At 42.8% G+C, this 27,930-nt stretch overlaps 1 protein-coding gene across 1 annotated transcript; it reads right to left on the bottom strand.

Annotated features, from left to right (window-relative positions):
• Window positions 1-1,552: 1,552 nt before the first annotated feature.
• Window positions 1,553-27,908, bottom strand: Nufip1 (nuclear FMR1 interacting protein 1). Its single transcript, XM_021182112.2, has 10 exons — window positions 27,494-27,908; window positions 26,837-26,910; window positions 24,797-24,895; window positions 24,020-24,082; window positions 23,205-23,281; window positions 14,010-14,102; window positions 12,187-12,380; window positions 7,516-7,632; window positions 3,496-3,722; window positions 1,553-1,857 (listed from the first exon to the last, which is right to left on the bottom strand). Exons 1-10 carry the CDS (start codon window positions 27,885-27,887, stop codon window positions 1,741-1,743), a joined length of 1,455 nt encoding a protein of 484 aa, XP_021037771.1. The 5' UTR covers window positions 27,888-27,908; the 3' UTR covers window positions 1,553-1,740.
• Between the last annotated feature and the right edge of the window lie 22 nt (window positions 27,909-27,930).

The following is a 27,930-nucleotide window of genomic DNA, read 5'->3' as shown; positions in this document are numbered from 1 at the left end:
TGTATGAGTGTGTACACGTGTGTGTGCAAGCACATATGTTTGTGTGAGAGACACAGACAGGCACACACAGAGACAGAACAATCATGGAAGTCAAGGGTACAACTCCGTGGAGTTGGCTCTCTCCATTTATATGTAGGGTTTTTGAGACAGAACTCAGGGTGTCAGGCTTGTGTGTAAAATGCTCTACCCACCAAGCCTCTTTAAAATACTACCCTTGGTCACTGCTAAATAACAACTCTTTTGAATTGAAACAAAATATATCTCCCTTATATATATCTGGCTAAATCAGGCATTTTAAAAAGTTTTCCCTGCTATTATCCAGTATCTTCAATTCTTAATTAACTCAACCAGAGTCTTCCTTCCTTACATGACAGCAATATGGAAAATAAATAAAAATAAGGTATTCCCAGCAAATGCTATACAGCCAGCTTCTTCAACTGTGGATGTGTGTGACTGTGTGGCAACAGTAAAAGGCAGAAATGCACAATGACCACAAATCAATTCAAAACCCAATGTGCAATGAGTCTAAAGTGATTCTGGCTGCACACGCTGGGGCTGTGTCCTGTGACTTTGCCATGGCTGTAAGCCAGAGCACACACTCTGCACTGCGCCTACCATCACACTACAAATGGCACCTCAAACCTAAGCTCAGACTCCAGACAGCTGTAGGTCTGTGAACTGCACCTTTCTTACGATGTAGTCTTCTGCTCTCACGGTTTGGCTATAGAAAACCAAGACTTGTAATAGTTGCCTCTTGCTATGCTTCACACATTCATATCAAATCAGTGTATGATTAGGTTCCATGGTGTTTGATTTTAAAAACTGCTGTTTGCACTGCTGACTTGAGCATCAAAAAAAAAAAAAAAAAAAAAAAAATCCGTATGATTTTGGCTTGAGATTAGAATTTCCATCAATTTCTAAAATGGCATCCTACATTATTCTGCCATTTTGCAATACATACTTATACAAAAGCAGTGTTTCAACATTAACAATTACAAAATCAAAATATCAGTCAACTCTGGAAAATGCTGAAGATGCTCTACATCCTGCAACAACAAATACTCAGCCAAGATGTAATTCTTAAATGAAAAAAAAACAAAACAGGATCATCTACCTGATTGGTATGCAAATATGCTTCTCTTTAATAAATGAAATTATATGCACACCAAAGAATTATATTAAAGTCATTTCCTTTACGGCTTTCTATCAGTAATGTTTGATTTGTATACCTGTCTCGTTACTTATCTAAGCCTGGGGTCATAGATTCCTTGGATAAAAGGAGGTCACTAGTGGAAAGCTTAAGAACCTCATTCATCGGGGCCTGCAGAGATGGCTCAGCGCTTAAGAGCACTGGCTATCCTTCCAGAGGCCCTGAGTTCAAATCCCTGTAACCACATGGTGGCTTACAACCATCTATAAGATCTGATGCGCTCTTCAGGCACACAAGTGTACATGCAGAGAAAGTACTCATACATAAAATAAACAAATAAATCTTAAAAAAAAAAAAAGCCTACTCAGTTACTTCCCACCCCCCAATGACACAGACACACTCTGTAAAAAAAGACCAGCTATGCATTTATTTGCATAAAGCCTAAGGACAGACTTAAAATCCAGCATGACAGCCATGAGGCTTCCAGTTCAATTACTGATCCCGGCTGCAGAAGTTGCTGATTTTCTCTCCTTCCTCAAGGACGGTGTTCTCTCAGGTGCTTTACAGGTGAGAGTGGAAACGGGAGACAGCTACCCTTCTTCAGTTTTCACAGAATCAGTATTAAGTCCAAAAAAGTCTTTTTTGATGATATATCGAACACACTGCAAAATCACATTTCTTTCATGTCGAATATCTGGAGCTAGAAGCTAAAATGTAAATTAAAAAGATTAGCTATTTAAAAGCTGAGACCAAGAAACACAACCTAAAATGCTAAGTATCCCTTCCTTCGAGACGGAGCACAGGCTAGTAAGACAGACTTATCAGAAGACAATAGTAAATGCACGTCCCTTCCTTCTGACTTACAGCTGAGATAGATACCTGCTCCCTAAGCAGCACACGTGTTCACATTGGCTCCTCTTTAGGAACACACAGCAGAGTAGCAAAGCAGATTTACAGTCACGATGGTTCCTCTCAAAGTCCCACCATGCCCTCAATGGTGTGGCTCTCCCTGCACTTGGCTCCTTCGGACAAGGGCCCCACTTCAGCACAGGATTTCCCCGGCAGCCTGACTGAGTCTTTAAAAGTCAGTAAGAAATAATACAGAGGATCCCCCAAAGTCTATCCAAGTCTATAAATGATAAAAACGAAGTGTGGCAAATGCAGTGAGAGCTGAAACTAGCTCTAGAAACACCTACTTTCATATCTCCCCATTTTTGAAATCACAACTGAAAGAAAGCTAAGATTCATTCCCCTGGTAGCCACAAAGGTACACGACCAGGGAATAGTGTTATTTGCCAAAAGGGACTTTATCTCATCTAGATGTTTTTCTGGTATCTAACATACAGATTAGAAACATCACCTTTAACTTGGAATTAGATAAACAACTGAAAACTGCATCTGGCTATATCTAGTAAGCATCACACCACGGCGTATATTCTAGGTCCCATTTAATACGAAGCAGCTGTGTGCAGGTGATCCTGTCAGGACAGACAGGACACCCCAGCGGCTGCATAAGCACTGATGAGGTTAGGGGTTCCCTTACACATGGGAGGATCCTTCCCTCTCAACAGCATCATCATTCCTATTACTCAGAAGGGAGACAAACTCCCCCTTCCTTACAGCTTCAAGTGTGCAGTTAAGTGTTTGGATATGCAACGCTGATGAAACTGTTAAAGCAGAAGTCAGATACAAACAAAGGCAGGGCGAGGAAGGGCAAGGAAATGAGACTTACAGTAGGCCACTTCAGGACCTGTCTTGACATTTAACAATTCATTCATTCATTCATTCATTTTATCTTATCTGTACGGGTGTTTTGCCTGCATGTATGCATGTGCACCTGAGGCCTGTGAAGCCAGAAGAGGGTATCAGGTCCCCTACAATGGGAGTCACACACAGTTGCGAACGAGCATGTGGTGCTGGGAACTGAACCAGGGCCCTTTGGAAGGGCAGTCAGTGCTCTAAATGGCTGAGCCAGTTCTCTGCAGCTCTCAACAGGCATTGGTATTCTAAAACAGAAAATGATTTATTTCCATTTGCTTCACCTTGCCACTGTATTTAGCTGTGCTTCCAATGAAAATTTTAACCTCAACACATCAGTTAAATCTATACTTAATATACTGGTGTTAGGCAGTGATGAAAACTTGTTGTCCTGCATGTACTCAACACCAGATATATGCCAAATGCAGCCTTAGGTGCAAGACGTGCACATGGACGAGTCTCCAAAGAACACACGTAGCCTGAAAACACACACACACACACACACACACACACACACACACACACACACACACAGAGCACTCCAGTGACCCCATTTTTAGGACACAACATGAACAAAAACCTCTCACCATTTCCAGGAGATACGGGTGATGTGTTCTTGGTTCAAATAATGGGTGGCAGTGGCTCTTTTTCCGCTTAAGGCTTATCTTTCTGAGTCCGTTCCTCTGGTTCTCCCACTTGGATGTTGAGACAGTTCTACTAGTTGTTTGAACATTTTGTTTTGGACTCTTGGGAGGACTGCTATGAAGAACATGGTTTTCTGCCAGAACTTCTGCTTCAGTCTTGATGGGAGTTTCTAATGTAAAAACCAGGTAAACAATTTAAAAACAACCAAAAGGTACACTCACTCTCCCAGCCACAATACTGGCTACCCAGTAGCTATTCTTTTTGTTTTGTTTTTCAAGACAGAGTTTTTGTTGTGGACCTCGCTTGGTAGACCAGGCTGGCCTCTAATTCAGAGAGATCAGCCTGCCTTTGCTCACTGGAGTACAGCTGCGCCACTACCGCTCAGACTACTCTTTTCTTTTCTGGATTACTCAGTAATTTATTTTACAACGGAAGCTCACACCCCTCACACCAAAACAAAGAAATAAAAAACAGAACAAGATTAAGGAGACTGCCTCAGAGAGTGCAGAAAGCACTCACTTAAGACAGAAGGTCGGAGCTACTCAAAAGAGCAGTGAGTACCAGGGGACAAGACATGAGCGCATAAACGTAAAGATGGTCTTAGAAAAAAAAAGAAAGACAATGACCATTTAAACAAATAGCAGCGAGGCAGGGCGGGTGGAATTTTTAATAAGAGAGAAAATGTAAGCACACCTGCACACATCTCAAGCTTTATCAACAGACAGCTATTTCTGAATGGCCCAAACACCTGAAATAGTAAGAACAAGGCTCAACTGCCTGACTCTAAGAAATGCAGGCACTGTAGGGAAGCCCACAACTGATGGATTGTATGCAGCAGGTCCAACAGTACAGGTGCAGGATGGACGGAGACGCAGCACACGTGTTCTACCAATCTGAGAAACAGACTTCAGGGCAAGGGCTGTTGCCAGGGGATGACAGACAGCTTACAATGCTAATGGGCTAAATTTATAATGAACATGAAGCGGAGCAGGCGCCTCGCCCCACATCTGTCCACCCAGTTCTGGAGAAGGCAGGTGGGAAGCTGCTGGTTCCAGCCTGACCTGCAGGGTGAGGTGTTGCCTCACAACAGTTTTCAAAACTTCAGGAAACGGAAAGAAGGCAAGGGCCAGCGGCTCAGTGTCTCCAAGCCTGAGGACCTGAGGTTAGGCCCTATGTGTGACATGGCACACAAAGGGAGCTGACCTTTATAAACTGTCTTCTGTACACATACATGTGTACATAAACATATACATGTGTACATACACATACACACACTCATGCACACCTGCAAACACACACAATAAAAAAATAAAGGAATACTGTCCATATTCAAGTTTTATACAGGACCAAATGTGGAAATTATCTCTCAGAGGAATTCTAGGGTCTGTATTTCGAGCACAGTCTTGTGTGTTGGATTGCTGCACTCAAATCAACATCACTCAAGGGTCTGCTGGCAAGCAGCTGCTCTCTGCCTTCAGGTTCTCACTTACACACTGAGAGCACAGCGGCACTGAGGTTTCGAGGTACTGATACCCGAGTGTAGCAGTAGAACAGGGCCTGGCAGAGTGAGCACCGGATGAGCGTTTGCCATGACCACGTGACGGATGCTTTCTCAGTGATGAGGAAAAGAGGAAAGAGACCAAGAACCATCAAACAGACCGGCTAGAATTCTGGGAGCACTCGGCAGAGCTCAGCACAGTGGGCACAGTGTTACTATCACTCTGTTAGTAACTTAACCTTCAAGTACTGATCACTCAGCCAAGGAACACATAGGTCAGATGACTCAGAGCTTAGACAGTCAATTTTCTGCTAAGGAATGAGGACATTGAACCATTTAGATTTTTTTTTCCCTGAGGGTTCTAACATCTTTAGCTAACTGTCATATATTAACAAAATGTTCACTATATCAAATCAGTTTTAGCTATAGCTATGCTATCCTCTTAAATTAAGACCACTCCTTGGTTTGTGGCATTTTGTATCAGTTCTCAGCTTGGGGTTGTAATCACAGCTGAGCCAGTTTGAAGGCACAAAACAAAACAAACAAAGAACCCAACTGAAGGGATCTGTATAAAGCCAGGAAAAGCAGCAGAGCAAAGCACCTGGAACACTCCTTATTCTTAATTCTGGCAGCCCCAGATCAAGCATAACCCTTCCACGGCTTTAGCCTTGCTTGAGAGCCCTTCTTTACACATCCTAAGAAGAATTAACACTAGACAGCTGGTAGTGAATGGACAGCTTGATGAAGCTAAATTCAAACTACATAAAATACTTCTTGATATCTAAGAAAATAAACAAAGGTATCCTCCTTAAAGCAGGGACCTCTAGTCAAAACAAACCCACATAAAAATCTGATACATACACTTGCTGCTACTATAAAAGAAGCTAAGCCTCTCTCTGTTCAGAAAGACAGCACGTGACAGGCAGACAGGGGCTACAGGGGATGTGACATAGTTGGTTTCTTTCACCTATTAAGTCTCCAAACCTAGATTTTTTTACATAGGTTCTACTACACACGAATGTTAACAAACTTATCCTCTCTAACCCTGATGACACATACAACAGAGGTGTGAGATTTTCAAAGCCTCTTGTTTTCTTCCTTCCAATTTAAAAACAGTGGCAGCTTCAAATGGAAGACCTGAGTTTGCTGAGTATTAAATGTCTCATCTTCAGAGGGAAAGAAGGAAACATTAGCTCAGCTTGTTTTTATGGGACTCAGTAACCTGTTAACAGTTTCCCTCCTTATCACGTTATTAATACAGCTGGTAGGGAGGGAATGTAATACGTGCGTACAGAATAACTTCATTTACCTATCAGTATATTAGAAACAAGAGTAAGAAATAAATACTGTTTTTCTTAAAATTTAAAAAGGCCACCACCTGTTAAGGAACACTCTGATAAAGCCAAAGTAGCTTATATTCCAAAATTCAAGTGAGCGCCAGCAACTATTTGAATAGCCCATAGGCCATTTACATGAAAAAGCCCCCGTGTTATGGACAGATATTCAAGCGCCAACTTTGTGACGGGAGCGCCACGCTTCCTCGCTTACACCCTTCGCACGAACACCTGATCTCTTCTCCTAGCCCAGCTCCGATTTTGAGCCCACAACCTCTCCATAACAAACACATAGTAGGAAAACATAACACATAGTAGGAAAAGCCTAAAGTCAATGACCCCACAGGTCCAGGTTTTGCCAATAACAGAACACTGGCGTATTCACTAAGCACATACTACGTTATTGATGCAAATCCTGGATTAAATCAATACTGTCTCAGATCAATAGCCTATCACAGCTTGAGTATGTGGCCCTAAAAGAGATGCATCACTAACTTCTCAGGTTCATGAAAGGATTCCACTTCTTTAACCCTTTACAGCAAACTGGTGAGGGCTGGGAGCCTCAGAAGGTAAACGGCCTGCCACACAAGCCTGACCATGACCTTCAGGGAAAAGGTGGGTGTGGTAGCATGTGCTTCAGAGTAGAGACATTCCTAAAGCTACCTGCCCAGCCAGCCTGGATGAACTGATAAGGTCTGGGTTCAGTGAGAGACCCTATCTCAAAAAGAAAGGGACAGAGGAATTTAGAAAGACACTGAACATGGACCTTGGGCCTCTGCACACTTTGTCTATTTAAAGCTAAGGCAAGCACAAGATCAGGGTCACTGTGCATTCCAAGTGAGATAGCTTAATAAATGTATGCTATAAACAGCACTGACCCACACAGACTTAAATTTCATTTCATTATTTTTAGAGACCGGGTTTTATGTAGCCCAGGCTGGCCTCAAGCTCACTATATATAGCTGAGGATGACCAAACTTTCTAATCTTCCTGAGTGTTGGGAATGCTATTCATTTACCAAAGCCACTAAAAACATAACAAGGGACCTAAAAACAGGGTATACTGCATGCTGATACAGCACTGCCCAGCATGAACCAAAGGCAAAATCCCAGGAGTCGCCTCCACCTTACCTTCTGGCTCACTGTCTGACCCCGAGACATCGCCGTAGCTGCTCATCAGTGAACACAAGGCTGGTGTCACTTCCTTGGGCACTACAGTCCTTTGCACTTTCTCTTCCTTATCAGACTCTGCAACAGAAGGGGAGAGAACAGTGACTCACAGAGGGGAGCCCAGAGTGCCTGCCACCATCAAAAAGAAAGCTGGCGTCTTCTCATCTGTAAGTGAAATAAGAAAAAGTCATCTCTGAGGATTCCTTTAACCTTTCCCAAAAAATAATGTTGGGAGGGCTGACAGCTGTCCTTGTTTTAAATCTTACGCTAAGGCGCTCTTTACTCCAATGGAGACAGGGAGAAATTTAACCATACACAGCCTAGCTAACTTACCATGCTTTGCAGGTCATGGAATTTGGGCCTTTCCTCAATTAACTTAATTACATAGTTTCTGCTATTAACTTACAGGTAGTGGGACAGTCAAAACATGCATTCACATTATTCTGCCAAGATCATTAACTCTGGAAAACTAGATTTAGGAATAAATATAATATAAAAATTTTACTTTCAATATTGAAATAAATCAATTTACTCAAAGCATTCCATGATTTAGTCAATGAGTTAGTTGAAATAAATGTGCTGAAAACTTCTAAGAACGTAGTTCAACAAGACAGCACGATGATTTGGCAAGTAAGCGCCTGTCAAAGGTAAAGCGTTTACTGATAACCGAGAAATACTCTTTGTACGGACCCCAGGTCACCACCTGTTACCTTCATTTTTGGCAGTTCTAAAACATTAGCTCTGATCTAGACAAGCCATAAAAACAAAGCTGGACTGAAGACAATAAGCAACTTGTCTACTTAATGAACAAATTCAGCCCCTAACCAATAGGAAGTGTTTCAAGACTGAACAGTCAATGCTCATGAAGCCAGTCTAGGGAATCCAAACTTGTTACTGGGAAATGCAGGAATGTCATCATGTGAATGTTGGTTGGCCTTGCACCTGCACATAAGGCACACAGGAAGGGTGAAGACAGAGCCACCACCAACACTACCAAATACCAAATATTGATGTGCTATCAATATTTTAAGATTCCTCACTGATTTCAAGCCAGATGACCAACTTGTCTTGTATACTAATGAGAAAGGGAACACAGTTTCTATACGCACATTATGAGCAAATCAAGCAAGTCTACCACAATGTGAGCAGCCTGTTCCTCCACTGTTTGAATGAGACCAGACAACAGTAACTCTTCCAGAGCCTAAAGACAGACAACAAACACAGAACAGCCAATGTTGTATTCTTTAACAGCAAGACCTCACTGAGGTCTTATCAACCCTGAGATAGCATATGGCTATTCAATTTTCCTGCCTCAATTTCATAAGTGCTAGGATTCTAGAGACAGACCCCCACACACCCACAGCAGTTTGGTTTTGTTTGGTTTTTGACAGATAACACAAAGGATAAGCTCTTTGGAGCTCATCAGAGGTCCACTACGTCACGGACTTATTATTTAATTTCTGAGTGACTGATCTAGTTTCTCTATTTTTATAAAGTTATGATTTCCTTCTCCATTATTCCATTCCTTGAAATGAGTTACCAGTCTACATTAAAATTTGAGTATCTACTCAAGTAAAAAGTAACAAAGAACGTTAGACATATGTTAAAAACACAGTAATTAATAAGTATTTGAAGAACAGGTGCCCTCAAGCAATATAATTATCTTTAAACAATTATCACTAAGGTGTTCTAATGGTTATTTATATTTCTCTCATTTTGTGTTCTACTTGTAGCACTAATGCCTTGGGCTGGAAATATGGCTCAGTGGTTAAGGACACTTGCTGTTCTTGCAGAGAACAGGTTTGGTTCCCAATACCCACATAAGGTAGCCCACAACTGTCTATAATTTCAGCCCAGAGGACCCAACAACCTTTTCTGGCCCTGTAGGTACTGCATGCGCGCACGTGCTTGCATGCACGCGCACACACACACACACACAATTAAAAAAAAATCTGTCTCTTTCCTTCATATTTATTTATTCAAATACTTATTTAAGTCAGTACAGATTCACGGCTATTTACTTTTGGGAGGGATGGCCATAATTTACTACTATTTTGTGACTTCAGCCACTGAGAATCCTTTACAGCACCCTTCTGAGCATGTCTTAGCCCATTCTGTCCTACACTGTCTATTTACTGAAGACAAACTCTCACTGGACAGCCCAGGCCCTCAGCCTCCCAGTGTTGGGATCACGGAATGTGCTACACTTGTGACCTTTGTATGTTCTCATGCTCCATGAGCTGCTCGAGGCTGACCTCGTGCTTTTCTGACCTGGTTTCTATTTCTCTAGAAGAGTCTAGTTTCAGGAGAAAAGTATTTGAAATTCACAGCGTGAGTGTTAACTGTTCTAGGAGGGTCACAAACCTGACCTTTCACCTCCCCAAAAGACAGGGGTGAAAACTAATGTACACACACGACTCTTATCTCTCTTACATATTTAAAAGGCATGTCACAAGTAATAACGTTTGAAAGTACACCAGGCATGGTGGTGCATATGTGTAATTTACACACTCAGAAGGCAGAAGCAGAACTGGGAAGTTCAAGGCCCTAGACTATACAGAGTAAGAAACCCTATTTCAAAAAACAAGCCCCCTCCTCCTAATCTACAGTAACTATCTCGAAAATAAGACAGTGAGAAGTTGAAAGGAGTTATTCCCGATGTCTGTGGGGTCTGCCTACCAGTTCTCATCTAAACACTTTAGCACCCAATCTGAAGACCGTCAAAGGCACTACTCCAACAAATAAAACAACTCAGGAAAAATAAAACAATACAAAACCAGTTAAACCCAGTCTCTGAAATAAAAATACCAGTATAAACAGATTACCAAAGAAGATCATGAAATCAAATTTCAGAGAACAAAATACTGCCTCTAGGCCCAGGATTTATAAGTTGACTAAAGAAACTGCAGCCTACAGATGTGTACAAAGTGCAGCTTAGTAGTACATTACCCACCTACCACACTTAAGGCCCTGAGTTGGTTACTGTTGGTGGGAAAAAAGCATTATACTTAAAAAAGTAAATTCACAGCTGGGCGGTGGTGGCGCACACCTTTAATCCCAGCACTTGGGAGGCAGAGGCAGGCAGATTTCTGAGTTTGAGGCCAGCCTGGTCCACAGAGTGAGTTCCAGAACAGCCAGAGATCCACAGAGAAAGTAAATTCACACAGATAGCGCCTCACATAGGAACTTTGCTTTCCACTCTCAGATTCTAAGAAAGAGATTTAAGGATGAGCACTCTTCTGTTGCTGTAATGAAACATCATGACCAAACCAACTTAGGAAAGAAAGCCGTGAGTTGGGCTCAGAGTCCATGATGGTGAAATGAAGGCATGCAGGAAACACTGAGAGCTTACTTACATCACAAACAAGTGAGAGGCAGAGAGAACTGGGGGTGGGGGAGGGGAGGAGAAGGAGTTTGAAACCTAAAAGCCTACCCAAAAGGGCACACCTTCTTTAACAAGGCCACACCTCCTAATCCTTCCCAAATTGTCCCATCAACTGGGACCAAGTATTCAAACTATGAGTCAGAGGGGCCATTCTCATTCAAACCACCACCTGCATTAATGATTCTCGTGACTTTAACACCTACCTTTTACACACAGAGTCAACTTAAGTTATTATATATGCCAGCAGCAGGACTGCTGTCCAGGGAGGTAGAGCTCCACTCTGCTTGCTGCCCTCACATCACCTCTCTCTTAGTCTAAGAATTATATGAAAACTCTAAGGGGCTTCCACCCCTCAGTTGGCACTCACAGTAATAGTACTCAACTTTTATCAAGCATTGCTGCTGCAGCAGATTAATAATTCAATAGCCTCCCTAGGAAAGAAGGTAGAAATGGAGCTCAGCAATGACATCACCCTTAGAGAGAGTCTGCAGAAGCAGACGGTTAAGGAAAGCTAAGATGTTTCCTTAGTGGCTCTGATGTAGAAAATCTTGGGGAGCAAAAGAAAAATCCTTTTTTTTTAATGGTTTTTCGAGACAGGGTTTCTCTGTATAGCCCTGGCTGTCCTGGAATTCACTTTGTAGACCAGGCTGGCCTCGAACTCAGAAATCCGCCTGCCTCTGCCTCCCAAGTGCTGTGCCAGGCGGATTAAAGGCATGCGCCACCACGGCCCGGCTTGTTTTATTTTTATTTGGAGTGGATCTCTGTGCAGGCCAAACAAGAGTTCCTCCACTGAACTACAGGAGTAGCCAGAAAGGATCTGTCTAAACTCCTTTCCACATCTTCAGCTCCTATATTCACAATATTTTCCAGACAAACTCAGACCTTATGAGAGAACATGTATAGTACTAGTGCTGAACTAGGAGTCAGATCCCTCCGTTCAAGTTCTGGCTCTGCAGCAGCTAACAGTGTGAGTAAAGTGAACTGCTTGGTCCTGAGGTCTTCTCTCTAATGGAAATCAGAATACCACCTGCTTAAAAGGCCCTTCCATGGGAAAGAGGTAACACACCCAAAGCACACGGAGCACGGCAAGTACCTTACTATTAGTTGTGCTTACTTTTTTATTTCCATTCCTCCTAATCTTATCCCACTGTACTTAACCCAACACTCCACTCTGCCAAGACCCCTCCCCATCCAATCTACCTCAATGCACACACGTGTGTATTCATGTTATCTCCCATTCAGCTTACCAGAGTCGCTGTGGATCAAAGCACCTAGAGGGTCTACATTAGCCTTGGACGGAACTTCAGGCTCCGAATCTCTGGCATGATTTCCTAGTCCAACGACAGCTCTCTGTCTAGCCCCACCTCTTCTCCATTTATGATGTTTACCAGGACTTCTGATCTTTGCCATCTGTGAATGTCTGGACATGCCCTTCATTTTGCTGAAGTAAGAAAAAAAATGGAGCAAAAGAAATATGGATGTTAAATTGACCACTTATTCCCTAAGACATAAAGAACCCAAATGAAAGAAAGACCCAGACTTTAAGGTCCACACCCCACAACGTAAGTCTCATTCACTTCTAGCTACAAGTTTCTACAAGTATTTCCTAAAATAGGGCTCTGTTGTGTCATCACTGGCAGATTTTCTTAGCGTGTGGCATTCTCAGATTGTATGTAAGCATGTCTTAAGAGTTTATAAAACACACCCATTCTTATTTCATTAAAAAATTACTCGTTTTTAAGGGCTTCAAGGTTTGCAAAGCATTTATAAGTATGTCACGTTCAGCAGATCTTCTCTTTAAGGAACACTCAAGTAGGTCCTCTGAGTAGAAGGACAATGATGCCTGATAGCTCTGTATAACGAAGAACACCTAACAAGTAAGCAGCTAGGGTTAAGAGCCACTAGCTGCCAAGTCCTCAACTGTGTCTGACCTGTGTCACCACCAGCAGATGTGTCTGACACCATCCTGACCCCAATACCAGTGACAAGCACTTCCTGTTACAAGAAAAGTTAAAAGCACACCCCTAATGTACACAAGCCACTCCACGTCAACATGTATGCAACCGAATGTATAACTCCTGAAAATTAAGGACAGCAAGCCCTCTGACGCTGGAGAGGCGGCTTGGTGATTAAGAACACATCAGTCCCTTCCAGAACTGGAGTTCAGTTCCCAGGATCAACACTGGGTGGTTCACAATTGCCTTTAACTCTAATTCCTGAGATCTTACACCCCCTTATAGCCTCTATAGGCATTGCAATTATGTGCACAATTCAGAGCCCCCTCAACACACATAATTAGAAAAGAAAATTTAAAAACAAATACCTGAAGTGGTATTTCGCCAAACGAATAAGATGCTGGATATTGTTAGTAACATTACCAAGCCCTGAAAGACAGACAGATCGTGTGTGTGTGTGTGTGTGTGTGTGTGTGTGTGAGAGAGAGAGAGAGAGAGAGAGAGAGTGCGCTAGCATCAAGTAGTGCATATAGGATTTGTATATGTAAATTGTAAGGCCAGTAGAATAAAATGGAAAAATTCTGAACAAGAAAGTGAGAGTGGGGGGCTGGTGAGATGGCTCAGTGGGTAAGAGCACCCGACTGCTCTTCCGAAGGTCAGGAGTTCAAATCCCAGCAACCACATGGTGGCTCACAACCATCCGTAACAAGATCTGACTCCCTCTTCTGGAGTGTCTGAAGACAGCTACAGTGTACTTACATATAATAAATAAATAAATCTTTAAAAAAAAAAAAAAAAAAGTGAGAGTGGAGGGAAAGGAGACCTCACATTTTACTGACAGGAGAGCATGCCTGGCTGTATGACAGATCTACTTTTTATTAATAAGCAACTGGCTAACTGCTTGAATGACAACAGGGGATTGACTGAAACAATCCTGTGGGGCATCCTTGGTTACACTTCCTACAAACATCCAAATAAGAGTTTGCTTGTCTGAAGGAGCACAGGGCAGTGTGCCCACAGTACAGACAGTCCTATCATACCTGTGCTGACTAGCAGCGCACACATGCTTTTGAAGGAGCACGGAGGATGCACACAGACAGCGTCCAGGAACTCACCCATACTGTGTGGTTGTCAACACTTCTCCTCTCTTTGCCTTTTCCAGTTGTAACTTTTTCTTCCTTTCAATATTGGCCAGAGTTGGGTAGTTTCTAGGGGAAAAAAATGTTAAAACATCACAAACTTCCAATTGCTTCTAAAATTTAAGAGAGAAAATGCAGTTCATGTGTCAGTGTCTCTCTCAGCTGTCCACACAACTCTGCGCCCAGGGAAGGAGTGTGTGCTAGAATTACAACTGCCTAACTCACGCAGCACTTGCGAACTGCTCTAACGTCTCTGCTTAGCATGCACCCACACACAGAGAAAGTACCTGCCTAGCCAATTACTTTTGCAGAGATACACCATGACCACACCAAGTCACCACCATAAGAGACATTCTCAAACAACAGTCTACTAAGGAGGACAGGAAAAGCCTAAGAGTAGCTGCACCCAGGAGAGTACACTTTTCTTTTGGGTGGGGTGAAATATTTCAAAATGAAATCCACAAAGAAATGCACATGAAAGCAACTGGTCTGAAACAGTGCCAACAGAGAGCACTCGGTGGAAAGGTTTCGAGTTTGTTCTCAGTAAGCTAAGTAATACAAACAACTCAAGATCACAGAAAGAGTGGCCACTACCACCAGGGAATTATTTTATATAAAACATAAATTACCTACAGGGAACTGAGTTGCCAAAGGAGGATCAACCTACAATGTTGTACTCAATCCAACAGGTGATAGCAAACCACAGAAAAGTTCTAAAGAGCTAGGGAGATGGCTTAGTGGTTGAGAGCACTGACTGTTATTCAAAGGACCCAGGTTCAATTCCTAGCACCCACCTAGTGGCTTACAACATCTGTAACTCCATTTTCAGGGAACCCAACATCCTCTTCTGACCTCCCTGGGTAACAGGTACACACATGGTGCAGAGACATACATGCAGGCAAAACATTCATACACACGAAATAAACCACTTTGTTGGACAAAGTAGCACACACCTTTAATCCTATCACTCAGGAGGCAGAGGCAGACAGATCTCTGATTTTGAGGCCAGCTTGGTCTACAGAGTGAGTTCCAAGACAGTCAGAGCTATAGAGATATAGAGAGAAACCCTGTCTAAAAAAGAAAGAAGAACCGGGCGTGGTGGCGCACGCCTTTAATCCCAGCACTCGGGAGGTAGAGGCAGGCGGATTTCTGAGTTCGAGGCCAGCCTGGTCTACAGAGTGAGTTCCAGGACAGCCAGGGCTACACAGAAAAACTCTGTCTCGAAAAACCAAAAACCAAAAAAAAAAAATAAAAAATAAAAAATAAAAAAGAAAGAAAGAAAGAAAGGAAGGAAGGAAGAAAGAAAGAAAGAAAAGTAGAGAGAGAGAGAGAATGAATGAGAATCCTAGGCAATGCACACCACTGATTCTATTTCTTAGCACAGGATGTATGTAGATGCTAGCCCTGAAATCTGGCAATGAAACAAATCTTCATAGTATAGGAAACATGAAGGAGGGAAACACAGCCCTCACCACTCAGGCTGATGATCATCAGAAACACCAACTAAAGTTCTGCCACTTCTTCCATCTATCATTGGACTGGGGACATAGCTCAGAGGGAGAATGCTTAGCATGCACATGCCCTTGGTCTGACCGTCACTAGCACTAAACTAACATACACACCCACATTATCAGTTCGTGGAGCACACACAGTGACAACTATTTGTCAGTTATCCTGTAGTCTGGAGACAAGACTGGAAATGGCTTTGGGGAGTGGTGAGAGAATGGGGAAAGGCAGTGAATTTCAGTTAAGGACAATGCAAAGCATGCACCCAGCTATAAATAGTAGCCGTCCATAAAGAAGAGATGATGACTGCACGGGCTATGAATAAGCACAACAGGCAAAGAGCAAGGTCATACAAGATGAGGACCTGACAACAACAGATACTCGTGAAAAGCAAGCATGACCTAAGGTTTCACAAAGTGGACTCTTGGCACTTGGATGAGTGTGACCTCTTCCCTGACATTCAGGACAATGCTGAGGAAAAATAAAATTTGGAGGGGCTCAGAAGAAACTCCAAGCTGATGAGGAGGGGGGGAAAGTAAAGCCTTTGTAGGAAGACAGGCACTGTGGCAGTGGAGCTGGCCTTAGCTACTTTGTGGGCTCTTTGTATTTTTTAAAGAAACCAAAATCCCTGCCATGCCCTGCATGGCAGCCTGTAAAAGATGTGAGAAATGCTTAGAGAACAGCCTTCAGGGAGAATGGGCGACAGCCGTTCTCCATCTGTACACAGGATGTAGAGAAGCCAGACACCACAGGCCCTGTGGTGGCTCAGCACCAAGTTCAAGGCTACTCAATGCCCTCCACGCAAAGGGGGCAGTTGAGCGTCCTACTGTACATGTGACAAACATGCAAACGTCCCTGGGGGAATAACAGTCATGTCTTAGAGTATGCAGCTCTGTGCATTAGTGCAGTGTCTTCTGCTGTAGGACAGCACTGGGAAGCCACACACTGTGAAAGGTGAGACTTTCCATGTCCTACTGTTTTCTTTAACCCTATAATCACCCTTTCTCCCTGCCTGTCCTTGTTTCCTCCTCCTGTCTCCTATCCTTGGGTTCCCTGCCTCTGACATGTCTCTGCCTACCCTGGGTCTCCACTGATGTCTTTACAGAATGGAGTCCACTAGTGGGTGAAACTGCTACCTCTGCACAGTAAGCCAACGCTTTCCTTGCACTCAAACTGCTGCTACTCTTACTGCTTCTCCTGGGCCTATTCCAGACAGAGCACAGTTCCTCTCTCTCTCTCTCTATTAAAAACCGCTCTAACACAAGCTTATGCCACTGTAGTTTAATTTCAAAGTCTTTCTGAACGTCAGAAACACACACCCATTATTAAGAGGTAGACAGGGAACTCAGCCTGAGCTGGGAACAGCAGACTGGGGCGAGGATGGGAAGAGAAAAGCTCCACCTAGTGGACACTGCCCTGGGAGACAGGCTCTCCTACTTTGTAAGCACAGAGGGCCCTCCAACTTTGGTTAGTCTGAAAAATAACATAAAGACGTAACTTTTTTTCCTGGCTTTAAATCCATAGTCCAGGGTCTCTTTCACTTTTCTAGCAGAATGGCTACACAGATGTTAGCACTCTATTATGCCAAAACACACACTGGCTTCCTCCAGAAGAGCACCTTTCACAAGAACAGTAACCTTCAAAATAAAAAGCATTTTGTTGTACCAATGTGGAATTCACTCATTTTAGGGTACACTCTTCAAAATCTGAGACTGATGCAATGTAAAATACATACTTGTCATGGAAATGTCTGAATATAACACAATATGATGTTATATGGATATATACAATGAAAATTTAAAGATAAAGTAAATTGGGGCTGAAGAGATAGCACAGCCGTTACTGGTTGCTCTTCCAGAAGACCCAGGTTTAATTCCTCATGGCTCACAACCCACTGTAACTCCAGCTGCAGGGGACCCAGCATCCTCATCTGGCCTCCTTGGGCACTAGGGAAGCAAGCGGTAACAACAAGCACACAGGCAAACACCCAGTCACACATAAAACAAATCTAAGAATCTTTCAGTTCTTTAAAAATACACATTGAGAAATAAAGATAAAATAAGCTGAGAATAGATAGCTAGAAATAAAATTTAATATTTTAAACTGCTTAATATTAGAGTACATGTCTTATAAATCTATCAAATGAACCAAAGTAAAGAAAATATTTCCCATGTCTTTTTTTTCCTGCCAACTTACCCCATTTCTCCCTTTCTAAAAATGCCTCGCTTTCTATATTTTACAGGCAGAGCAGCACAAGGTCAGACACTCCACCCCAGCCTCCTGGACACCAGGACTACCGACATATATCCCACACCTAGTTCCCTATCCTGCTAATGAGTATGTCACTAACACTCCTGAGTACGTGAAGGGGCAAGACCCAAGAAGTAAGATGTGAAAGAACCTCAGATGAATTAAAAGGTGCACAGAACACTTAACATCGCAGGTAGAATAAATGTCACCCCAAACCGCCACTCCTGTGTCCTCTCTGGCACCCCTCATGCTCACAAGTCCCTAGTTCCACTTCATCATTCAGTATCTTGCACCCATTTCTCTTCCAGCACTTCCAACGATGGTCACTGAATACCTGCAATCTACACTGAAAGTTCTACGTGAGAGAAGTCACGGAAAGCATGGAAAATTTTGTCCCAGCCCTCCTTTATTCTAGAGAGTAGGGGCTGCCCATGAATTTCACTCATAGTTCTGAAACACAACCAACTTAAAACTGTGTCACCACGCACAGTAAGACACAGCTGTATATTCTCCCTCTTGGCAATTCTGTTTGGGGGACATTCCAAGTTCACGCCCACTAACACAGTCTACTTCTAGATAATGAGGTCTGCATGGAAATCTACTTAAAGCTGACGCACACCTATTGCTTCCCTAATGAGAAGCTGAAAACTAGGCTCTGTTTCCTTTGTTATTTGTCTAGAGTGTGGGAGTAATATGAGAACAGATGTGAACCTTCTGTCAGGCAAAATCAGGACAGGCAGTGAAGAGCAGTGCCGTCTCCCCAGTGCCAGCAGCAGCAACAGTGCCTTGAGCTTGTTTTATCCTAGGAAGAAGGATGGGCCACTTTCAAGTAAGACGTGGACGCAAGGCTCCTGGAGGACACGGTTAACTGATGCAGACCTTCAGGCAGACTCTTCCTCTGAATGCTTCCCTAGGTCAACCAGCAACGCTAGAGTTCAAACCTCTCCCCAACCAAGTTTGGCAGCTTCCTTTGAAGTGAAGTATATAATCACTGCATGACCACCCAACATCACTTCTGGGTACTTATCCAATACAAACATAAGCCTATATTCAAAGCACAAACTCACACACAAATGTTTATGGAAGCTTTAGCAATGCCAAAATACTCTCACCCCCTCTCAAGTGGGAGATGAAGAAATCATTGTGATTGATAGAGCGATACAACGGGACAGAAAAATACTCTGAAATGAGAATGAACTAGTACTACACCCAACATGCATGACTTCTGAGCCTCAGAAGTCTACATGCTGCATGGTGCCACGTACATGACTTGACAGTACAGATCCACAATTGCTAAGTGGTAGGGGAGGCCTGATTTAACCGGGCGAGGCAGGATGGCACACTCTCCATGGCTACTTGTGACAGTGTCCATACAACGGTGTTTAAATAGTTACTTGCTATGCGTATGATAGCCTAGGTGTGGAGTGCAGGGTGGGTAGCTCACTTTTCACAGCAAGCCCTCCCAAACAAATCTACTTTCCAAAGCCTCCTCTTGCCTAATGAAAGAACCGTTTGGCTAAGCAGTATTATCCCCACCTGTTACTGTTAGTGTTTCAATCGCATGTACCTTTCTAGGCACCTCATATATTTGTTCACTATTTCCCATCAGAGTGAAAGTCTCTGGCTTTGGGAATCTTAGCTATAAACAGCAAAATGTTTCACTTCTCAATTATAAAATGCCTGCTTATGAGAAGACTCAGCTGATAACAGTACCTGTGGCTGGGTCTCATGACCTGACTCAATTCCTGCAACATACTCGGTGGAAAAACAAAATCAACTTCTAAGTTGTCCTTTGACCTGGATTCACACATTCACACACTTGCCTTGGCATGCACATACCCACGCACATACACATATATAGACACAGATGTACAATAAGTTAAAAATCTTTACCTCTAACCTTCAAGATAAATATTACCAAGAAACTAGTAAAAGACACGGTTTCCATTAACAAATGGTCTAAGATTTCGTGTCAGCACTTGACAATCACTGCTTCCACCAGAGACTGTTTTTCCTTGAATCACTTGCTGTATTGTCCACAAGGGGGCAAAGTTCACCTTCATAGAGAGAAAAGCCACTTAAGAATGCAGGCTTTTAAATTGATTGTCTAGTGATAAGAATCTGTTATTAAAAACCACAGCAGTGAGCCAACTGGATGGCTCAGAGGATAAAAGCAATTGCCACCAAGACTGACAACCTGAATTCCACCCCAGGAACACACACACACACACACACGCCTTTAATCAGAGACAGGCAGATCTCCGAGTTGGAGGCTAGCTACAGAGTGAGTTCCAGGACAACCAAGGATATATAGAGAAACCCTATCTCAAAAGACCAAAATAAATAAATAGATAATTTCAAGCCCCATTTACATACATCACATGCACCACTTCTACCTATGGCACTGGGTGACATAAACAACCATGTAAAAGATGTACTTACTGGTCCAATACTTAACTTATTCAAGAACACAAAATGCAAAATAGCTCTCCAAAATGGGACAATACTGGACACAGCACAGTATTTAAAGACGGCCAAGGTGTTTTTGTAAAAACCCCAAAAGCAGCAGAAGTCTGGTCGCTGAGCCTGTATGAAGGGCTTCAGAAGGTCCCCCTCTGAGACAGAAGCAGCATCACAACAAAAGGAACAAGTGAGGAAGGAGTTCAGCCCTGATGGGTGACATAAGCTTGTGATCCCAATACCTGGGACACTGAGGCAGGAGGGTTGTCATAAGTTGGAGACTAGTCTAGTCTACATAGTGAGTTCCAGCAGCCAGGGTATATTTAGTATATTTAGTAAGAGTCTGTCTTAAAATAGAAAAACAGAAAGAAAAACCTGCAAAATAAATAAAATAAAAAACCAACAACAAAAAACAAACCCACAAAAGTCATCAAACGGTCTAAAAGGCCATGTGACATAGACAAAAAGTCTACCCGATACCAAAATCTCTGAAATAATGTAGAAATGTTTTACCTGAAGGACAGCCCACATTTAGAATCGTGATTACCAGTATTCTAAGAGTTTCAACACTTTAGCTAAGAGAAAATGAGCTTGGCAAATGTTGCAATTGTACAGCCGGTCATTTGTGTAACAGAATAACAACTACAAAATGAACATCTCATTTTCTACCACAGGAGAACCAAGAAAACACTGAGGTCCTCACTAGTCTAGTCAGTCCCTCAAGTGGGCGAGCACCACCAGTTCACCTGCAGAGTATATCACAATTGTGTGGCTTTCTGAACAGAGCTTAGAAAGCAGGTCAGGGCTGAGATTCTGCAGGTGAGGGAAGAAAAATGGAACAGTGGAGCTCAGATGCTGATGAGGCTCCTGTGAAGACCAGAAGGGCTCACTGCAACCATCAGAGCTATGGATGGAAAGCCATTTCACATCCCTCAAAGGAATCAACATTTATAAAGAAAGCCAGCACCACTGAACTAGACCAGCAGCCTCCAAGTCATCCAACTACCACAGAGAAAAGCTAGTGTCCAACAGGTCATTTCTATCCCGGCTACCAGGGAACTACCTTCACTATCCGTGCTGTGAGCTTTCCAAACCCTGAGTGTCAGACAGAAGGTGGAGTTACTACTTGTTTATCCTTCTATACAAAATAATACGGGAAAGATCTAATCAACACATAACAAAGACAAGCAAAGACAGAACAGCCCCAGTACTTGTGGGGAGGTGGTGTCATAAGAAGTAAAAATAAAGAAGCCACATAGTGGCTGTATTTACAAGCTATGCTCTGTGGTTAAGAGTTTCAGGTAGCTTCCTCAAACTCTGAGACTGACTTCATGTCAGGCTGGAGGGCAAGGACCTGCAACCCTAGCTACTCAGAGGACCACGGACGAAGGACCAGGACTTCAAACACCCTGGCCACTGCCCGAGTTAACAGAGCCTGAGCACTGGAGCCAGTCCCCGATTTTAAAACTAACGAGTTGGTGGAGATTAAAAGCACTGGCTGCTCTTCCAGAGGACCCAGGTTTAATTCCCAACAAATACATAGTGGCTCACAACCATTGATAACTCCAAGTTCCAGGGGATCCAATGCCGCCTCTGGCCTCCTCAGACACTAAGCACACATGTAGTGCAGACATACATACCAGCAAAACTGTCAGACACATAAAATAATAATTAACACAGCTAGGGACTGTGGCATGGTGGCAGAATGTTTGTCTAGTAAGAGCAAGGCCTTAAGTGCAATCCCAATGCTACAAATGAACACATTTAAAGCAAGTGAATGAGCTCTTGTTGTGTCTGACTTCCCTTAGCTTGGTTCTAGAGAACAGTACTACGGTGGCTTAACTGAGAATGCCCCCCAAGACTCATGTATGGAAACACTGAGTCCTAACTGTGGCACTGCTTGACGAGGTTATGAAGCCTTGATGGACAAAGTATGTCACCGGCAGCTCACTTTCAGGGGTGATAGCCTTACCCCCACTTCTAGCTCACATTGTTTCCTGGTTTACCAACACAATGTGATCAGCCAGCTCCCCGAGGCAGTTGCCTGCTGCCTGCCACACCATTTCTGCTATTATAGACTCTAAATCTCTGGAACCATAAGCCAAACTAAACTTCCTTAAGTTGCTTATGGGTATTTTATCAAAGCAACAGAAAACAAACCAACACAGTAATAACTGCTTCTCAAAGTGCACCATCAATCTAACAGTTCTAGCCCAGTCTTCTGTTACAGAATCAAACACGTGAGAGGAAGTCAAATGGAGTTCCAGGCAGACTGTTCCCAAGCACACTGCAGCCAGACATCAACTATGCCATCTCTGCTAATATAATGCAAAGCCGTAAGTTACACAGTAAGGCTCACACCTCTTAAACATTATCACAGGAATGAGCCCTGCACTTTCTACAGGTAAGGACAAGCACGTGTCCATCTTGTTCACTGTACCCATTCTGCGTAGCAGAGAACATCATTCAGCTATGTGGTCAGACAAAAAAGTAAACATAGCAATGTACTGTGCACTTTAAATATCAGAAGCCCATTATTTCCCCAGCCACTGAACGTTTAGTAGGTGGCATGGACTCTTTTCAGAGTCCCTTTGTAGTATATCCGTTATTTAACTGGAAAGCTCCTATAAATCTCTCCAAACTATACTCAATAGCCTCATACAATATAACTTGCAGTTCTCTTTCTTAGTATCACCATTGTAAAATAATTCAATGAACTTCACTATCTAATAAAGATGTTTATTTTTAAACCATCAACTAACACCATTCTCTGTCACAACGAACCACTATTGAAGAACACAAAACGAGACTCAGTCCCTTTCAGTGGAATGCAGTGTTATAAAGATCACACTTCTCTTTTCAGATTCATCATGACCAGCCTGGCCATTATGTTGCAACACCCAAGTCTTGCCCAGTAAAACAAAGTTATTTATTGGTTCACAATTCTTTACTCACTTTCGTCTTTCTTCCCTCCATCTTGCAATCTCCTCTGGAGTGTCTAGCTTGATCTTCTTCATACCAGGAGCATGCATCTAGGGGCAGAAAGCCTGCTGAACATCAGGAAGCATGCTTGGGAGCTTAACTAACCGTGACATTGTTTTCAACATTGAACTTACAAGCAGAACATATCTTAAGCTAGCCACCATTCTCATTCTAACTCATTCTCATCTCTAAAGGAAGAGCACCATTTCTCATGTAGCTAGAGCAGTGCTATCGATGGACGGCAGCAGCTTAATTTTTATTACAGATACATAACACATTTAATTACACACCCAAGTGACCAACTTACCAAGAAAAACTGAAGGTGACAGCTGAAGCAAGTTTTTCCTTTTATTCTAATGTGTGCTCATGTGTGTGCCCTCAAGACACCAGGACACTGGATCCCCAAAGCAGGATCCTGTACAGACAGCTGTCTACTGTCCAATGTGGGTGATAGGAAATGAACTTGAGTCTTTTGAAAGGACAGTACAAGCTCTCGACTGCCCAGCCACCTTGTCAGCGTCCACAGACAGGGTCATTTTAAGAAGCATGGTACAGGAAAAGCCAGCACACAACTTGCAAGTGCAAGAATCAGTTCTGAGCAGGCAACTCATTCTTTCCAATCTTGTCAGGAGAAGTCCATATTTATCTATTTTGCATGGTTTGAGACTAAAATAGTGTAAGAGATATAAAACTTCCTTACAAAGTAGAAAACCCTGCATGGATATTACTAATTGTTAGCATACACAGAGAAACATTTTAAAAGGGTGAAAAAGGCCATAAGAACTTACATTTCTCCAATGGAACTGGACAATCTTCTCGTGTGCACTAAAGGAGCAATCTACTTCAGGGCACTGAAAAGTTTAACAGCAAAAGGACAGTTAAATGATCCACACCACCAGGGCTCTCCAGAGTCTGGTCTAACAATTACTCCACCTGTGCTACACCCTTCCTTCATTCAGGCCACTAGCAAACAAGATCACTCTGACACAGAGCTGCACTTAGAAAGGACTGGCATCCCCGTCGTGAGCAGCGCAGCCACCAGTCTCACTTCCTCCTCTGTTTGAGTGAAGTTAAATGTTCCTAATTCCGAACAGTGACAAGCACTCCTCAGAATGAATCTATCCAAACCAAGAAACTCCTTTGAAAAACAAACACAAAACCTTTTCAAGCATTCTAAGTGGCTTACATTTTAAAATCATTTAGCGTCTGGTCTGTATTTAGAGGACAGCAAGTAATGACACATCACAAGGTACAGCTGCAGGTCAAGACAGCTACAGAGGGCAGGCACTCAGAGTCTCCCAGGGCGACCACATGGGAGGCACAGCTCTCTTCCCTCCCAGGTAGCCATGGAGGGGCACATATGCAAATGCTGCCACAGCTCCTCCTCTCCATGAAGCAGTGGGCTCCCCACCCCAAACCCCAAACCCAGGTACTGTCCCCATGCAGCAAGCCAGCAAACAGTTCTTTAAAATCTAACTTATGAGGAAAGTAAGTTTGGCTATTTCACCAAAAATACAAACTAAAGGCCATCTCTGTATCAGTTCAGAACAACCATGAAAACCTACTTTTGTATGTTCAGACATGTGTATGTCATACTTTTCTTGATTTTTAAAGCCACGATCACAGGTATCACAGAAAAAATGGAAAACCGGTTCCTTTCTTTTCTGCAAAGCAAAAGAAGCAGTAAGACTATGGTGGGAAATCTCCGTTTAATCAAACACAATGACTCCAGGAATACATATTCGACTTGTTTTAAAACATACCCCTGGGGTGGGGAGGCTTCCTTAAAAAAAAGAAAAAAAATCAATATAGCAAAATTCAAGCACAATAGGCAAAATTTAAATCTAAAAAGAGCTATTGCAAACTATAAATAGATTTCAAGTTGGAGACCTAATGAAGATTCGATACAGCACCTGTCACGTTCTAGAAGTACTTATATCTCATAGAGGATATTACCAGGCTAGAAACTGACATAGGAAGTACTCTCCGTTTTTTAAATGTTATGCTACTGTTAACATTAAATGGACTGTTATTGGTAAGTTGTACTCCTGTAATACTTACAGTATGAGTTACACAGCTTTCACAGTAAAAGGACACACTAATTTCATGTTCTAGACACTAGTCAACTTACTCTAAACTAATTGTGTGACTTAAACAAAGAAGAGGAAACCTGGCCTGTAAGTTAGGTTCAGGAAATAATAAAGAAAACCCGTGTTAATGTAGCATTTGCTTGTGAGGCATAACCAGGCACCATTCCTCATTTGAAAAAAAAAAAAAAAAAGGTTGCCCAGCCAGAGAGAGAGACGCCTCAGCAGGCAAAAGCACCTGCTGCCAAGCCTTAGGACCTGAGTTCAATTCCCGGGACCCACATGGTAGGATAACTGACACCTGCAAGGTATTTTCTTAACTCCATACATACACACCCATTCCCAACAGAAATAAATGTAAAATAAGAAAAAGGCTTTCATAACAATGACAAATACCCAGTATTGAAAAGATGGAAACCTTACAACCAGAACGAAAACATTAATAACACAATATATCCTGTCTGAATTTAAGACATGCACACAACTTGGGTAAATATACTCTCCTAAATTAGAAACATTAGATTATAGCTTGAATTTAACAAGAAAAATAAAAGGAGGGGGGGGGCACTCTGCTTTTATTTAACAGATTCTTCTACACTAAAAAGCAGCCAAGATTGCTGGGCATGGGGGTTCACACCTTTAATCCCAGCACTAGAAGGGAGGTAGAAGCAGGCTGAACCTGATCTACTAATTGAATCTTAAGACAGCCAGGGATCTGTTAAACAGAGAAACCCTGTCTCAAAAAACAAAAACAAAAAACAGCAAGATTATGAAAAATAAAAGATTTGTCATTACAATTTGGCTTGGCTTCCAACTCAGTTAAGAAAAACTTGGGATTTCCAGTCTTCTCCTAGAATTCCAGCTGACAGTCCCAATCTTCATAGTTTTTTGAACAGTGGTTCTCAAACTTCCTAATGCTGTGACCCTTTAATACATTCCTCATGTTGTGGTGACCCCCAATCCTAAAATTACTTTCACTGCTACTTTATAACTGTAATTTTGCTGCTGTCATGAACTGTGACGTAAACACCTGATATGCAGCATATCTGATCCACAATCCCTGTGAAAGGGTTCTTCAACCCCTAGGTTTTAAATAAACTTCACTGGTTTTAACATTCACATTTATTTGTAAGCATAATCCTCTACTATGTCTGTATACTAAGACAGGTTTTTATTTTTTTTTTTGGTTTTTTGAGACAAGGTTTCTCTGTATAGCCCTGGCTGTCCTGGAACTCAGAAATTCATCTGCCTCTGCCTCCCAAGTGCTGGGATTAAAGGTGTGCGCCACCACTGCCCGGCAGTAAGATGGTTTTAATGTTCTTTCTTTTCCTATAATTTCATCATTTATTTTTCAATACTATTTTGTTTCAACATTTTACTTATATAAGTTCCTTAAACATACTACCCAAGTAAAGCTCGCCATGTCCACCACAGATGTGAAACACTGACAGTTACAACTTAATATATAGAGCAGTAACATTCAAGTTCAAAAGGCCACATTTATCATCTTGGAATTACCTTCGTTTTCTGTTTTCTGTTTTGAGGCAAATTGAATTTTGCATCATGTGACCGTGGAAAATAGGAATGTGTAACTAAAAAAGAAAAGAGAGTTTCATTTAAGATTGCAAAGGTGCAATTGTTTATTAATCATTTTTTTCTTAGATAAAAACAAAAAATGTGTAGGTAGCATGGATTACAGGTACCCTTGGAGGCCAGAAGAAAGCTATCGGCTCCTCTGAAGCTGGAGTTACAGGCAGTTGAGAGCCCAGTGTGGATGTTGAGAACCGAGCTTTGGTCCTCTGCAAGAGCAATAGAGTCTCATCGCCAACCCATTTCTTCACCCCCCATCAATCCTTTTCTAATGCATACATACAATCATTACTTTCTAATACCTAGTTTTATCTCCTGTATCGCGTCTTCCTACACTGAGGGGATAGGAAGCTCTCAAAAGGTAAGGAATTTTGTATGTTTTGTTTACTGCTATGCAAGTAGTTTTATAGTTGGGTTAAATTAATAAATTTTGGATAAGCAGGTGGCAGGAAACCTAGTGAGACACATTTTGAATACTCATTACCAGCCTCCAAAACTACAGCGCAAAGCTGAGAGATAAAAAGAAAAAGCTGGGAGAGGAAAAAAAGAGAAAGTAAAGTAGGGCCACTAGGAACAGCAGCTTACCCGGAGATTGGTAGGTCGTGTGGTACGTGGGAAAACCATTAGGAGGCAATCCCCAGTACCAAGGCGTGGAGGCTTGCAAAGTCCAGGCCTGCTGGCCGCTGAACTGAGATTGAGCATCGGGCGGGGCCTGGGCATCGAAAGGAGGCTGCGCCGCGGGAAGAATCTGAGCATCGAACGGTGGAAGCGCTCCGGAGGGAGGCTGGGGCAGCACGTGAGGCTGTCCCTTCCGACTCTGCTCCGAGCCCGCCACTGGGGACGACAGAGGAGGTGGTGGCGGCGGCAGCATGGCCCAGTACACCCAGTTGTCCCGCGGCGGCGCAGCTTCGCTCGGAGTCCCGGGCGCGGGAGTCAGCTCCGGGGCTGAAGGCCACACGGCGGGTGCCGGTTCAGCCATGCCACCTAGCAAGCAGCGAGCCCAAAGTGTAACAGTGGAACTA

The sequence above is a fragment of the Mus caroli genome, chromosome 14, assembly GCF_900094665.2.
Source record: "Mus caroli chromosome 14, CAROLI_EIJ_v1.1, whole genome shotgun sequence".
Lineage (NCBI taxonomy): Eukaryota > Metazoa > Chordata > Mammalia > Rodentia > Muridae > Mus > Mus caroli.
Note: the sequence above shows the minus strand (reverse complement) of the source record. Positions and strands in the feature narration are given on the sequence as shown.

Excerpts from the sequence above, each read along its gene's own strand:
- Nufip1 (XM_021182112.2), bottom strand. The coding sequence starts at position 27,887 with ATGGCTGAACCGGCACCCGCCGTGTGGCCTTCAGCCCCGGAGCTGACT. Across the intron at positions 24,083-24,796 it reads ACATGTCTGAACATACAAAA|TGCCCTGAAGTAGATTGCTC; the intron begins GTAGGTTTTCAT and ends TAAACTTTTCAG. Across the intron at positions 3,723-7,515 it reads GTCAGACAGTGAGCCAGAAG|AAACTCCCATCAAGACTGAA; the intron begins GTAAGGTGGAGG and ends TTTTTACATTAG.